General features: G+C 44.8%; 1 protein-coding gene across 1 annotated transcript in view; it reads right to left on the bottom strand.

Moving 5' to 3' along the window:
* Positions 1 to 13618, bottom strand: part of LOC117739269 (growth factor receptor-bound protein 10-like) — a 33696-nt gene extending 20078 nt beyond the window's left edge. The window contains 6 exon segments of the mRNA XM_034545574.1: positions 1 to 10; positions 675 to 927; positions 5332 to 5425; positions 10877 to 10973; positions 12870 to 13335; positions 13408 to 13618. The exon segment at positions 1 to 10 is cut by the window's left edge and continues 114 nt beyond it. Of these exon segments, the coding sequence (XP_034401465.1) occupies positions 1 to 10; positions 675 to 927; positions 5332 to 5425; positions 10877 to 10927 (408 nt within the window). The 5' untranslated portion in view covers positions 10928 to 10973; positions 12870 to 13335; positions 13408 to 13618.
* Between the last annotated feature and the right edge of the window lie 1575 nt (positions 13619 to 15193).

Below are 15193 nucleotides of genomic sequence, written 5' to 3'. Positions count from 1 at the left end.
CTGCAGACACCTGCAGAGGGAGACACACACACTAATGTCATGGCTGGGTGACCAGTGAAAGACTGACATTGTTTGGGTTTAGAAAAAGGTTATGGCACACATATGTTAGACTAAAAAGTGAATTTTTATTTTCCGACCTTTGATCAATTTGATTATTAAAGCAAAGTATTCATAGATAAAACAGTCTTGCAAAAGTCGTAGAGACTTAATTAACAATATATAGTAGAATTACTTAAAATATTTTGCTGCTGCTACTATTTTAAATGATCTCAAGTATTCCCGAGTTCAGAGACGCGAGTAAAGGCTGAAACTGATTAGCTACAGAGTGATTGGCGATGACACAAAGATAACTTGCAACTAACTGACCTGTGACATCGAAAGTAAAAAAAATATTTGTATCAATTTAATTGCATCTTCATTTACATTTTCCAGCTGGATTTTGAAAGCAATCTTTGGCCCCATCCTATATGTTGGTCAGGAGAGTGACAGAAACTAAAAATTACATTTAAGCTTTTGATGCAAACAAACTAGCAAAAGCACAACAAAGGCAATGTTGTCTTGTTTGTTTTTTTTAAACATATTTTCCCCTTTGCGAGGACAGTGCTTCCAGCCGTCTGTATCTTAATGCACCTCAAAACAGAGGAATCGATTCAGGGGGCAGGCTCCGTGTTTACCTGACGGCCTGGATGTGCATGGGCTGGGAGTGCCGCAGCCTCTCCCTGGAGGGGGAGGAAAGGGGCGGGGTGTGGCGACGGTGGGCCTGGGCGTGTCCCGGGTAGGCAGGGTGCACGTGGTGGTGGTGGTGGTGAGGAGGAGCGGGCACGTGCACGTTGTTCAGGAGCAGCGCCGTGTCTGCCTGCGTATAGTAAACACTCTCCATGGAGGAGTTCATGTCGTTCACCAGCTGCTCCAGGTCCACATCGTCCTCTGGAAGGAAGAAGAAAGAAAGTTTTTTTTAAACCAGCCACAACCAGCTGATAATCATGATCAAAGGAATTTAGTTCAACCGTAGCCACCATGTTAGGAGAATAAAACCGAGCTACAGGAGAACCAGAACGGTTCTTCATGTTTTCTCAGTAATTGACGTGAACGGCTTAATAAAGTCTGGTTATGAAAATGTCCACATTCATTGGGAGCCAATTTGTGAGAAAATGTTATCAAAAGGGATCCTGTTGGGGTGAAAAGTTTACTTCATGGTCCATAAACCCGTTTGAAAAGACAGCTCAGCATGTTGACCTTCTGACCCACTTCCACATACTGAGGCAATGCTGCAGCATTCTGGCAAGCACCTTTAATTAGTTGTAATTTAACACGGTCAACAGTCAAAATATAAAATCGCCAGAAGCACCGAGTCCTGAACCATCGATCACGAGACCAGAGAGAGAACACACAGCCTTTGTTTTGAAGTTTCACTCCTCGTGTTGGATTTCACTCGGGTTTGGATTCCTTCCAACGGCCGTGTAGTAGTAAGTACACCAACTCGGTCCAATTCTGTGGAACCCGTCGTTCACGTTGCCGAGAGGCTTGTCGAGCACTGGAAGTTGGAACCAACTGTCCCCCCCCACAGACTGAACCCACCAATCCAAAACAAGGGGAAAGGATTCTGCCAACAAGGCAGTTTCCAGTCCGGGCTGGTCTTTTCACCTGACCGGTTACTAATACTAATACTCAAGTAAGTCCAGGATTAATACTTAATCAATTACCCTTCAGGGACAAATTGGAGTAGAACTACCAGGCTGCGCTCGTTACTCACCATTTCTCAAGCTGATGTGCACTGCTCTCTAGTGGTGGAAAGTGTCCTAGCGGGATGCAAATCTCTCTAATAAAGCCAGTATTTAGGAATACTTTGCCACCAAAATAGATCATGTCCCTGCGTGTGTTTGGGAAGTAGTGAGCATATGACTGGATACATTATTCTGCACGAGTTGCATGAGAGTTTGCAAACAGATGTTTTGATAGTTTCGCTGTTAAACGCGGAACCCAATTACTTAAATTCGTCAAGACTTTTCTCCAATTTTTGTATCCTTGCATGCGAGAACAATATATAAACGATCATCTTCGGGGAGGGGAGTGCTCCTTTAAGTGCAAGATCTGGAATGTCTCCATGTGTGTGTGTGCGTGTGTGTCCAAAGTCCGTTGGCCCTGTGTGTCCCGGCCCGACATCACACTCAGAATTCCTGACATTCCTGGAAGAACACAATGCAGCCCTTGCTTGGCATATGGTGGCCAAATGATCAGGACAAAGTAGGGCACCAAAACACACACACATGCACGCACAGGAGAGCGTAGGACATCATGTACGCTATGCAGCATTGATGATCACATGCATGTAATTATACAGGAGAATGAAAAAGGAAAAAAAAAGCACACGCTGTACTGTGTGCTTTTTTTTGACAGTGAAAAGAAGCCCGCAGGAGTCGGCCCGCCTGATCTCAGATCACAAAGGGGTTTGCATGACACACACACACACACACACACACACACACACACACACACACACACACACACACACACACACACACACACACACACACACACACACACACACACACACACACACACACACACACACACACACACACACACACACACACACACACACACACACACACACACACACACACACACACACACACACACACACACACACACACACACACACACACACACACACACACACACACACACACACACACACACACACACACACACACACACACACACACACACACACACACACACACACACACACACACACACACACACACACACACACACACACACACACACACACACACACACACACACACACACACACACAGAAAGGAAAGTCTGGGACATAAGGTCATGTGATGCTGGGGTTCATGAGTGGGACATGGGCTGGGGGGGGAGAGTTGGAAAAGAACACAAGGACAGTCGGAGGTGATTATTATGTAAAGCTGCGATATGTAGGCCTTTCTCGCAGCAGACATTTAGACTATTCATAGTAGGAAAAGCACAAGTGAGAGTCTGCCGGCATACCAGGAACCCGAGACAGGTAAATTAAATTGAGCATACATTCATTTTATTATTCTTACATGTCAAAATGTCTCCCGTGAAAAAAGGCCTATTACACATTGAAGGCCGCAGGTGCCATCAATTTGAAATGAAAAATGTCATGTGCAGCTTTGAAGCGGTGGCAATACTTTCCCGCTATTGCTGCTGCTGCAAAAAAAAAAGTCAAATGGGATCTCCAGTTCAGGCAAGCGTGCTGGGTTTAGTCCAATCAGAACACAGCTCCTTTGCCAACAGCCTCTAGTTGGGTCTCGCCTCCATTAATTAACCTTGTACTGCTGTATTTGAGACCTTTTTTGACGAGAATTCATCATTGTTATTGTGAGGGGAAAAAAAGATATGAAGAATATTTTTCATCCACTAGTGGACTACTTTTTTGGGAGAGGTGCAGAGGTCGTGAATGAGGAGCTAGTGGAGAATCATAGGTCCAGTTGTCAGTGGAAAGTCTAGCTGTGTGGACTGTGTGACTTTCTCTGCACAAACAGGTGTTTACACTTATAACAAACATTTCATCAGAGCAAAATATCCACCTCCGTCACCTTAATCTGGGGAGTGGAAGGTTTTCTCTCTTGCAGCTCTGTTGGGAGCACCACTTTGTGTTCAAGGCTGATAAGGCGGCTGCAGATTTACATAAAAATGTCGCCCAGTGCAGCTTTAAGAGGATAACGACTGCGTCATCGGCGTTCCTCTCCCTCTTCCCATGGCTGGCACGGCCCACGCTGTCCTGCAGGCTTCAGTCGGGGAAGCCAGAGGACATATAGCATGAAAATATCTCCTCCCTCTTTTCTACTGACTGCAACTTTTAATTAAAGATTAACTGCTGCAGCACTCTGGTTAGCAACCGACAACTAAGCCTACCATCCCAACCGCGGCCAATTCATTCCTGCAATATCCCAGAATACGACAAATGAGCGCTCTCTGACCACGACAACCTGCAATCAGCGATCTCTGACGGCAGTCTAGAGGTCAGGAGAGAGACGTTTGAGGGCAAAGTGCAATCGAGTTCCTTTACATGCAGTATCCTAGTTATATTACACACACACACACACACACACACACACACACACACACACACACACACACACACACACACACACACACACACACACACACACACACACACACACACACACACACACACACACACACACACACACACACACACACACACACACACACACACACACACACACACACACACACACACACACACTTGTTGACGAAGACTTGAAACTAGCGCATGAGACCATAAACTCATGTTTACTGAGGTAATAAATCAGGTGAGAAGTAGAGTCGTTTTCTCATAAACTTCTACACAATCCGACTAAAGTCGCCCCCCGATGGCCATTAGAAAACAGTTTAAGCCACTTCCGTATTGGCTTCACTTTAAGGAAGCAGAGGCAGCCACCATGTATACTGAGCAACACAAATAATGAACGCTACTGAAGTGAAGCAGAGCAGCGCTGGAGGAAAGCACTGAAAACAAAATGAGAGGCCTCGTGATCGTAATTATGAACAAATCATTAAATTGGCTATCTTGCATGTAATCGACACCGTGGTATGCATAAAGACACGCGTCACCAGATCATAACAAAAAGACACACACACACTGAGGGGCGTGTAACCTGAGCCTGTCGCGGTCTAAATATACAGCGCGTCCGTCAGTGAGGTTGATGTGATGTTTCTCTGGAGAGCAAAGTCAGAATGAAACGGCAGCCGTGTGTCTTTTTTTTTGTGTGTGCGTGTGTGTGTGTGTGTGTGTGTGTGTGTGTGGGGGGGGGGGGGGGGGATTCAGAGCAGTCAAACAGACACACCTCTTTAATTTGGACAGATAGTATTCATCTTATTAACAGGTGTCTGCTCTTTGTTGAACATTAACTATTTAGTTAAAGGAAACAACTCTTAGAATTATTATTAACACCGCTTTGCCCAACGGCAGAGATAACTGGTGCTATTCACTGATGTATGGGATTGTAATATGTGGGTGTCCGTGACTTTAAGGCGGCTCTTATACAGTTAATATCATCAATGTGTGGTTCAATGTGCAGTCTATGAATAATTTATGACACCTGATTGTAGTTTACTTTTCCTTTTTCCCCCTCAACATTTCCTGCAGTTGGTGCTTTTTTCATTTCCCAGGGATTTCTGGGAATATAATAACTGTCACCTTTTTTACGACAACAAGAGTAGAAGGAACATTGGATAACGACCATATTTAATTGTGTCATGTGTCATATTTTCATCCCCTAAACAGATGTGACATAAGAGGAGAGTTACCATGGTGATGTGGCAAGTCTTGATTGGCCGACCGCTGAAAGCCTGGAACAATCAGCTCCTCGGGCCGGCGAGAGGAAGTGCGGTCCATGCTTTCCTGTAAAAAAAAAGTCAGAAAAAGAAAGATTTTTTTATTAAAAAAAAGACAAAGACCATGTTGTAGAAAGAAAAAAACCCCAAGTGGTTTCAGTGGTTTAACATGTCTGATATTTCAGTGAAGGTTGAGACAACGTGTTATTTCCACAGAGTTGAGAGGGTCAGACAAAGGGTGGGTTCATGCCTCTGCTCTCGAGGAACATCAAGCCTCAAGTTCAGCGGCGACCGACTGACTGAGTCACACACACACACACACACACACACACACACACACACACCACTTTTAAGAGGAAAAACATACCAATCACACTTAAACAATCTCAAGCAGAGATGCGCACACACACACACACACACACACACACCACTGCCAAGTTCCTCACACGTTGTCTAATTTGAAGCAGCCTCGAGGCAAGAAAGCTGCAGTGGAGAAAGGGAGGGAAGAAAGCCAAACAAATTTTTTCGATCTTCCCTTTTCCAGGAAAAAGAAGAACGAGGAAGCATTGCTTCCAGGAACTGCTCGAGTCCTGGGGTCATACTGTGCGCGTATGCGCACACACACACACACAAATATACGCTCACAGCTCCACTATGTGCTTTGAAAACATCCATAAATGCCCAGAGTGAGAGTTATAGCTCTGAGAATCAGCAGCCAAAAGCTTTCCATGCAAGGCAACTTGGCTGCAAGGAAGAAACTCTGCAGGCTTCAGCTAAAGCGGTTAGCTACAAAACTCGCTCCGATATACTTACTCATCACGTCGGTGACACGAAAGCCAACATGCAAACAGCAGATGAGCATTCGATGCACAGAAGAGAAAGCCTCACATTGACCTCTTCAACTCTGAGCGTCATCCACTACGAATCCAGAAAACTGTATTTTAAAATCTAGTGAAGATCTTCTTCAACAGCTGACTGACCCGTTTCCGGTCTCTGTGCTAAGCTAAGCTAACGGGCTGCTGCTTGTAGCCTAATTTGACAATGCAAGTAAAGATCTCGTCTTACTATTCCCTTGGGTTACCAGATATGTCGCGCTACATTATGGGAACTATGCAATGATGCAAAGATCTGGATGAATAAATAAATCACATCGCTGGAATGAAGAGTTGGGATAAGAATATAGATTTTCTCAATAAAAAAAATTAAAAAAACTACCACTAAGACTGGTTTGGGATTACCTTCTCGGATTGTTGAAGGGAGTGCAAAGAAATGGTGTATAAAGTTACAGAGGACTGCTTGCTCTGATTCCATCCTGCCGAAATGAAACGGCAGCTGCTGTATTACTGCGGTATTAACCAAAATAAAACAGATTTAGCTGTGATTTGGCAATAAACAGGTGAAAGGGATGCAGAAATTACTCCACAAAAATTCCATTTTGTAATAAGTCCAAATTTGTACTTTTAAAATGCTTTGCTTTCTGAATGGAGTTCGGCTCGATCTGTGCTATGCTATGCTAACATTGCAGCTGCTCCAGCAACACTCAATTGTTTGTAGGCCTACTGTAGACAGTATATGGTTTACACACAATACACGTTAATTTTCGTTCTGTCTCACATTTGTACCAATATGAGGTACGATCGTAGATGCTAGGAGGCCGCTACAATATTTTTTAAATATAACTAAAATGTGCATTTCTTTGCGTTGACTCGACTGTATGCTGCTGCACGACTGGTGTGAACACACCACAAAGCAGCTGTTAGGCAGCGCTGACCAAATATGAATAAAGACTTAAATGTCTCAAATGTGTGTCAGAAAAGTATTTTTGTGTACCGTTTGTTTGTTTAGCTGTAAAATTAAAATAAAAGGTTTATTCCGGCCGGTGAGCGGTGCTTGGTTTGGACTCGACTGTTAATGTTGAGGTTGAGTCATAAACTTTCTCTTTTTACAGCTAAACATTTGAGGAGAGAACACAGTGACATAAACTTTATTCATATTTGAAACCTGTCAGGATATATAGTGCCAGTTAGAGCAAAAAGCTAATATAACACTGATATACATGGTTATATCTTCTGCGATCTCCTTGGATTGGAACGAGGCATTTCTAGGCTTAAAGAATTCTGTGTGGGCCGGTGTTTTAATTCTTGCAGTCAGCAAAACTTGCAGGGAAAAATCTTTGGCCTGCAGCGTCAATGAGCTTGATACATTCGGATTGCTCTGGAGAGTCTTGACATCTGTTTGCTGTGAGCAAACGTCTCCCCTTCCACTCTAAGGCCCACAGCATTAACATCGAGGCATTTCAACATACCTTCTCTCAGAGAATCAAAGGCTCCGCTTCCTCGAAAGCACAAGTGCGAGACTGTGACGGCGGCCACCGCATACGGCCGCTGACCTCTGACCTCTCAGAAAGTAAATAAGAGAAAGAACTAGTCCATGTTCTCAGGCAGAACATGCACATTTCAGGGAGTGTTGGCACATATACTGCCCATCGGGGTCATTCTTTCTGCTCTTCTGACCGGGTAGTCATAACTCAGCAGAGTGGACGGTGGCGTCTCAGTGCTCTGCAGTTCATGTGTATGCCCATGAACAAATACACACTCATATGTAAGGAGACGAGAGGGAGAAAGATCTGCTGGCTGTTTCCTCAGAGACATTTCTGGCAGCGATCCAAAGTGCTCTCTAAGATGCAGGCACAGGCACACACACACACACACGCACAAACAGATACACTCTGTAGACAGACCTGGAATGCTGCCCAGATTCCCAAACATGCCCAGCGTTATGCAAATATGCAGAATGGAGGGCTCATTTGCTCCTTATCTACACACACTAAACCTACAGTGACTGCCTACAGAGGGACTCCATGGGGTGTGTGTGTGTGTGCCATGCAAGCTTTACCTCTCTCTCTCTCTCTCTCACACACACACACACACACACACACACACACACACACACACACACACACACACACACACACACACACACACACACACACACACACACACACACACACACACACACACACACACACACACACACACACACACACACACACACACACACACACACACACACACACACACACACACACACACACACACACACACACACACACACACACACACACACACACACACACACACACACACACACACACACACACACACACACACACACACACACACACACACACACACACACACACACACACACACACACACACACACACCTCTGACTATAAAACTCTGTTTTTTTTTTCTCCGCTAGATGCAGGCTGGAGGAATGTTGTTTTCTATGGGGATTCGATTCACTATTCACTTCAGTCTCACTGGTGCAAAACCCTTTCCTGGAAGCTAACGTGAACCAATCCAACTTCATGTCAGCTCAACAGGGACTCAGTGGTCCCACGGTTTCGGTTAGCAGGGAGCTGCATTTTTGTACCTGGACTAAGAGGAGCAAGGCAGCTGAGGCTACGTCACCTCCATCTGCCCCAGTAGGACGTCATGCCATCAATCCCAAGCTCCCGGGACAGTCACACAACAAAGTCCACAGCGTGTTATTGTTGTTTGTTCGGCGCTCTATTTATAGACCTCCGCGATGCTCTTTAGCTGAATTCTTTAGGTTCCAGGCAGGTTGTACTGGAGAACATGAGAGCGGAAGAACAAAGGGCTCATTTAGCAGTTCAATAGAGGAAGTGGCTCCGTTGTGCTGCACAGACGCCATATTTTACCCAAGTAGGCAAGGCCCCGGTTCCTCGTACCTGGCTAACTGAGTTAGCCGGATAATTTTCAGGATAAGATTACATGAGTCAGGCTTTTCGGTTCCACGAAGCAAGTTTGGAAAAATCACCATAGCAACACATCCAAAAACTTGAACCTGCTCCAGCGCAGGCTAACTTAAGTTAGCTGGATAAGCTTGCAGCTCCCTTCCTCAGAGATCCCATTTATGAAGGAGTGATATTAGTTAAATTAGTTTTAGAGGGAAATATATATATATAATATTAATGTTATGAAAAAAAGAGTCTCTTTCTTTGAGAATATTTGCCATTGTGCTGTTAGAAAATCATGGTTTCTGTGATCGACGCTTCCCCCTTATGAAGTAGGACGGGCACGCGCAACTATCCTGAGTACTGACGTCTGGCTCAGATTAACTAGATGGTTTTGAGCGCGGCTCACCCTTTAACTTGATTTCAATCCTCGGGTTAATTTAAGCTGGCTAATAGGACATTGACTTAGTTGAACCATGTACAAGGAATAGGGCCCTGGAGTTGTTCGCTGTGAAGCAAGTAGACATTCAAAATGTTGTCTTGATGTAACTATAAACAAATCGGGTGTCATCCACAGACTTATATTAGCGATGCATGCATTTAAGCCATTGATAAAACTGTAATCAATTGATCCTACAGAGATGAAAGGTAACAACTCACCATTACTGCAGATATGCACGTTTGAAAGCATGATGTCCTAAGAAGTGTAGAGTTTTCTACTTTTACTTTCTCTGTAAAGTTACTTTTGACAACGATGACAAGTTCGAGAAGAGCCTGTGCAGTTCTCAGATGCTCCAATAGGAGCACACTTCAACTTGCTAGCTTAGCTAGCAAATGCTAGTGGGCTAAAAAGAAAAAAGGCACCGTCTATAAATTGTTCAGACTTCAAGACCAGATCCAATTGTTGGCACAGCCAGATTGTTTTTGAGAAAGTCTGGAGATCAAAAATGCCAATCGCTTCCAAACCACATTTGGAGGTCGTTTGCAATGCAATTCCAATTGGATTCATTGTTTTAACCCAAACTAGGATGATTTCCAAAACCTAACCAAGTGGTTTTGGTGCCTGAACCCAACTGAACTGAGCGTGTCCTGTAGTACTCTGGACCCACGGATGGACCTACTTGCCTGGATGTGACAGCACGAATATTTCGAGGGCGAATGCTCCCGCGTTGGAAAACTGTGTCACCAGCGTAGCTACGTTAGTTACTGACGCCTACTGCTGCGTTCACAACAAAGGCGTTGCCTTATATATATATATATATATATATATATATATATATATATATTTATTTATTTTTAACAACAAACACGAGGGCGTTTGATGTTCCGACGTTTGTGGGATTTCCACAACAAGTATAAAAGCAGAAATAGTGGTTATTTCTTCCATGGAGATAAGCCACAGAGATAAGCCACGCCCCCTCTCCAGCACGAATGAAGCAAAAAACCACAAATAGTCGGGCGAGTAAAGTGTTGCGAATATTCGCAATGCTTTTTTGGAGACAGACCGTCTTAAAGATCGGATTTGAGAAACAAATCGGAACGTAACCTTTGACTTGTCAACTGCAGGTGCAACTAATTATATTGAGAAATGTAATTTCTGGTTTTGACTAAATTAACTAAATGAAAGGGCGCTAGAAGTTACACCTGTGCTTCTCTGCATCACTTAACGACAACATGCTCTCCATTAACATGCTACCAAGCACACACACACACACACACACACACACACACACATAAAACCCAGGACATATTCACCTGGTAGTTTGAGTGATGTAGGAAGTAGTCAGGGCATCCCGCTAAGGCCATGGTGTTCCCTCTGGAGACAATGAAACCCTCTGGTCTCGCCAGCACCCTGCTCATGAAGGAATGGACACAGCACAGAAAACAGACTGAATGAAAAAGAGGCTCAAGAAGCTATACCACTAAATGAAAAAGGACAAATAAATCATCACCAGGGGACTGCCAATGCAACAACTTTGTAAAAAAAACAGGTGCGCCTAAAGACAAGGGACAAAAAAAAACCTTACATCCCTCTCTCTGCTGAAGAGAGAGCAGAGCCTGTGTGTGCAAATGAATGTGCATGCATGGATGAACGTGTGCACACCGAATCCAATGTAAACACAGGCATTGTGTACGACACACACACACACAGTCCGTACTCAAACAAAGCCTGGGGCTTAAGACTCAATAAGAAACCCTCTCCGGGCTGGCAACACATGACCACTCACCACCTGCAGACTGAAGGGGAAGGCAAGATGGGGGAGTGAGTCTTCCTGAAGTGACTTGAAATAGGAGTCGGCTATTTCTGCTGCATCGCGCCCGGCTTTATCTGCCGCGAGTGAGCAGGGGGAAGTTGTGCGTACGTGTGTGTTTGGAAAGAGGATACACAGTGCAATAAGTCAAGCTCATCACTATCGAGTCTTGTGTTGCAAATCAATGTATTTTTACTGCATTGTTGCATAGGAGGGACATTTTTGGTCATCAATCTTCCAATCGCAGCTTCACCTTAAAATGTATACCATCCACTTAAAAAGGGAGGGTCCCTTTTTGCGTTGCATGATGTTGTTGTTGAATCCGATTTCCATCCAGATTTGTTCTAATGTTTTGGCAGGACAACCCTGTAACCCCGCCCCCCCCCCCCCCCCCCCCCAGAGCACCATGAAACGCCAATTCACTGCTCCCTTTTTAAAAACTCCTATCGCCGCCCAATTTCATTGAAAAGCTGCAATGACATTTGAGAGATGTCAAGAAAAATACAAACGCTCCTCAAAAGGAAGAAATGGCTTGTTAAGATGGACCTTTTAGCACATTGCAAGTGCTGCAACCGCTACTGCAAACACACACACACACACACACACCTCTCTCACTAAATAGCTCCACTCACTATAACAATATCTCTTCTTCCTCCTCTATTCTCCTTCCTTCTCTTTTCACCCCACTAATTACCGTTTCCACCGGGGCTCTGCTATCTTTAGGTCGCTCTGCTGACTAAGAATCTGTCTAAATGTGTGTGCGTGTGTGTGTGTATAACTGCACACACACACACACACACACACACACAGTGAAAAGACAGCCTCTCCACTGCTGATAATTGCACTTTATTTATTTTTTTACTGCATGGTTTTTATATCTCACACGTTCTTGCATAGGCGTCTGTGTGTGTTCACACCAATCAAACAGCTCTGCTGATCGTATGTGTGGCTAATGAGCCTGAAAGCAACAAAGCTCAGGGTGCTTGACATTTGCTGACATTTTGTGGTTCCTCCTGCAGAGAAGAGGAGTAATTCAGATGTACTGGTCATACGGGGAGATCTAGGGTATTAGAGCAGGGAGCAACTTAATAATGCCACACCTGCGAGTGTGCGTGTAAGTGTGTGTGTGTGTGTGTGTGTGTGTGTGTGTGTTTGGATATAAAACGCCACTCTTCACATCTTTCTAAGTACAAATAGCCTCAGGTGAGTGTGTTTTAGTAGCAGGTTTTACCGATTAATGTTATCTTCTCAACAACAACAAGTAGGAAATACTATCCCTGTGCAACTGTACATTGCACACACACACACACACATCCAATTCTACCACTCAGGGCCACTTAAGGCCTTAATGTTGCCTGATCCTAAACAGACCGGAGTCTTCTTTATGCACCAGGAAGGAAGGATGCAGGAAGTTTAGCAACATGCAGAGATTAGCCTACATTAGGTCACGGCTAATGGAGCTTTATGATAGACCATCAACCCACAAACACACGCACCCTCCTTGTTGCAGCCGTTCCTGTATATGCTGTGGGTTCACATAACTCCCTTACAAAGCAGCAATTAGTGGAAGAAACCAACGTGCAGCGACAGTGAGGAGATGAAACGGTCAGTGCAGTGTCTTCTTCTTCTTCTTCTTCTTCTTCTTCTTCTTCTTCTTCTTCTTCTTCTTCTTCTTCTTCTTCTTCTTCTTCTTCTTCTTCTTCAACACCGGTGGTGCATTTCCACTAACCATCTCCAACACAGCCTCGGTACGCACGCACACACTCAAGGAGCGTAAGGAAACAACTCCAGCGGGAGGTCTCGACCGAGCCAACCACGTTAACCACCTCTCGCAGAGGTCGTCCTTTAAATGTCTCTTCACGGGCTACAGACTTCCACATGTCTACGGCTTCAAGATGCCAGTGAAGTCGGTGGCAAAGTAAGTCGATACGCGTCTCCCCTCCACCCGTGCGTGACGACCGTCTATTGGAAAGAGAGAGTCATCAAGCCATTATCTAAACCGAGTTCCCCAAAACAAATGAGCGAAGTGCTTACGGTCACCGGAGGGCGGCTCGCGGCTCAACGGTCGTGTCCAGGGCGCGCGCGGGCGGATCGACCGTCCTGGTCCGGGTCTCCACACAAACTGGGTCCTCCAATAAAAACTCCGTCCGCTGTTCTGTTGTCTGCACTCCGCCCCTCCACCCCGAGGTGCCTTCCTCCTCACACATAAACGCACACGCCCCAAACACACGCACACGTGCAACTGTTCTCAAGCTGCACTTTTTTGGCCAGCTGACTCCGCGCACGCGCACGCAGACTGAAGGAAACCTCTCTCCGCCCCGCCCTGTTCACAGCAGCACGCTGCAAAAAATGACCTTCTTTTTTTTTTCCCTTCTTTTTTTTTTATTACTTACAAAGCTGTTTGTTGGTGACTTCACAAATAATACAGTCAACACAAATAGTAAAATAAAGGGAATTTAGTTTCCACTTTCCACTGAGATGAAAAAAATACTTCAAGAATGGGTTGATATCACAAATTAATGACATGGTATCTAATAATTAAGACTAAGCATCTCAAAATAATGACTTAGTATCTCATAATTAAGACTAAGCATCTCAAAATAATGAGTTAGTATTATAAAATATAGACATAGTATTTCACAATAATGAAAAGCGTTCTCAACATTTTGACTGAGTATCTTAAAAGAATGACTTGGTATCTCAGGGTCATAATTCAGACCATTTGTTTGTGTGTTGTACTGCACAACTAATCGTATGAAGTTATCATTATATGTCTCACTACTTTCTTTTACTTTTTTTAAAGATTCAAAATGACTGTGAAGGTTGATATTTTATATTTTGTAGTGTGTTCAACACCTGACTCACGCTTCAAGGAGAGGGGGGCCTCCTCTCTGCAACTCAGTCGTTAGGGGTCATCCATCCATCTGGTGTCACCAATGCAGATTTACAGTGTGCACCGCACTGTTATCAGCAGCATATGTTTTATTTCTCAAATGTCATCATTCGTTTACACCAGCGGACTAAAGAACAGCCAAACTCTGTAGTCCCTCCAGGCATATTACAGCCATGACATCATGACATATGGAAGAAGACTTGACACTAGTGACTGAGACCGTAAACAAAATGTTCACAATGTTTACTGAGGAAATAAATCAAGTGAGAAGTACAGTCATTTTATAATAGACTTCTCTAAAATCGGACTTGTTTTTGCAACCAGAGGAGTCGCCCCCTGATGGCCAGTAGAAAGAATGCAAGTTTAAGGCACTTGAGCATCGGCTTCACTTTTTCAGAACCAAAACATGAGCCAAACAATGCAGTGGAAATTAGGCATTAGTAATGTGGTTAGTTATCAGTGGCAGCTGCTTTTGACCCCCTATAAAAAAACTTGTTTTTTATTTTTGGCACTGCCGACCCCGATAATTCTCCCTGCGGGTGGTGGGTCCACAGGGTGACTGCTGCTCCATGATGTTTTTTCGGGCTGAGTCCGACCGGGCCCCATGGGCGAAAGCCCGGCCACCAGACGCTCGCCGACGAGCTCCCCTCCTGGGTCTGGCTCCGGGAGGGTGCCCCGGTTTCCCTTGTCCGGGCAAGGTAGCTTCAGTCCGTGGGCTGCTTATCATCAGGGTTTATTGAACCGCTCTTAGTCTGGGCTCTCCCCCGAGACCTGTTTGCCTTGGGAGACCCTACCAGGGGCTGATGCCCCGGACAACATAGCTCCCAGGATCACTGAGCCACTCAAACTCCTCCACCACGTTAAGGTGGCGATTCACCTATCCCATTCACAAACTCAGGTTTCACCCGCTCTCACAGGTTAGCTCAA

Source organism: Cyclopterus lumpus, chromosome 11, assembly GCF_009769545.1.
Source record: "Cyclopterus lumpus isolate fCycLum1 chromosome 11, fCycLum1.pri, whole genome shotgun sequence".
In the NCBI taxonomy this organism is placed as follows: Eukaryota; Metazoa; Chordata; class Actinopteri; order Perciformes; family Cyclopteridae; genus Cyclopterus; species Cyclopterus lumpus.
The sequence above is the reverse complement of the archived record's forward strand: the minus strand, read 5'-3'. Positions and strand labels throughout refer to the sequence as shown.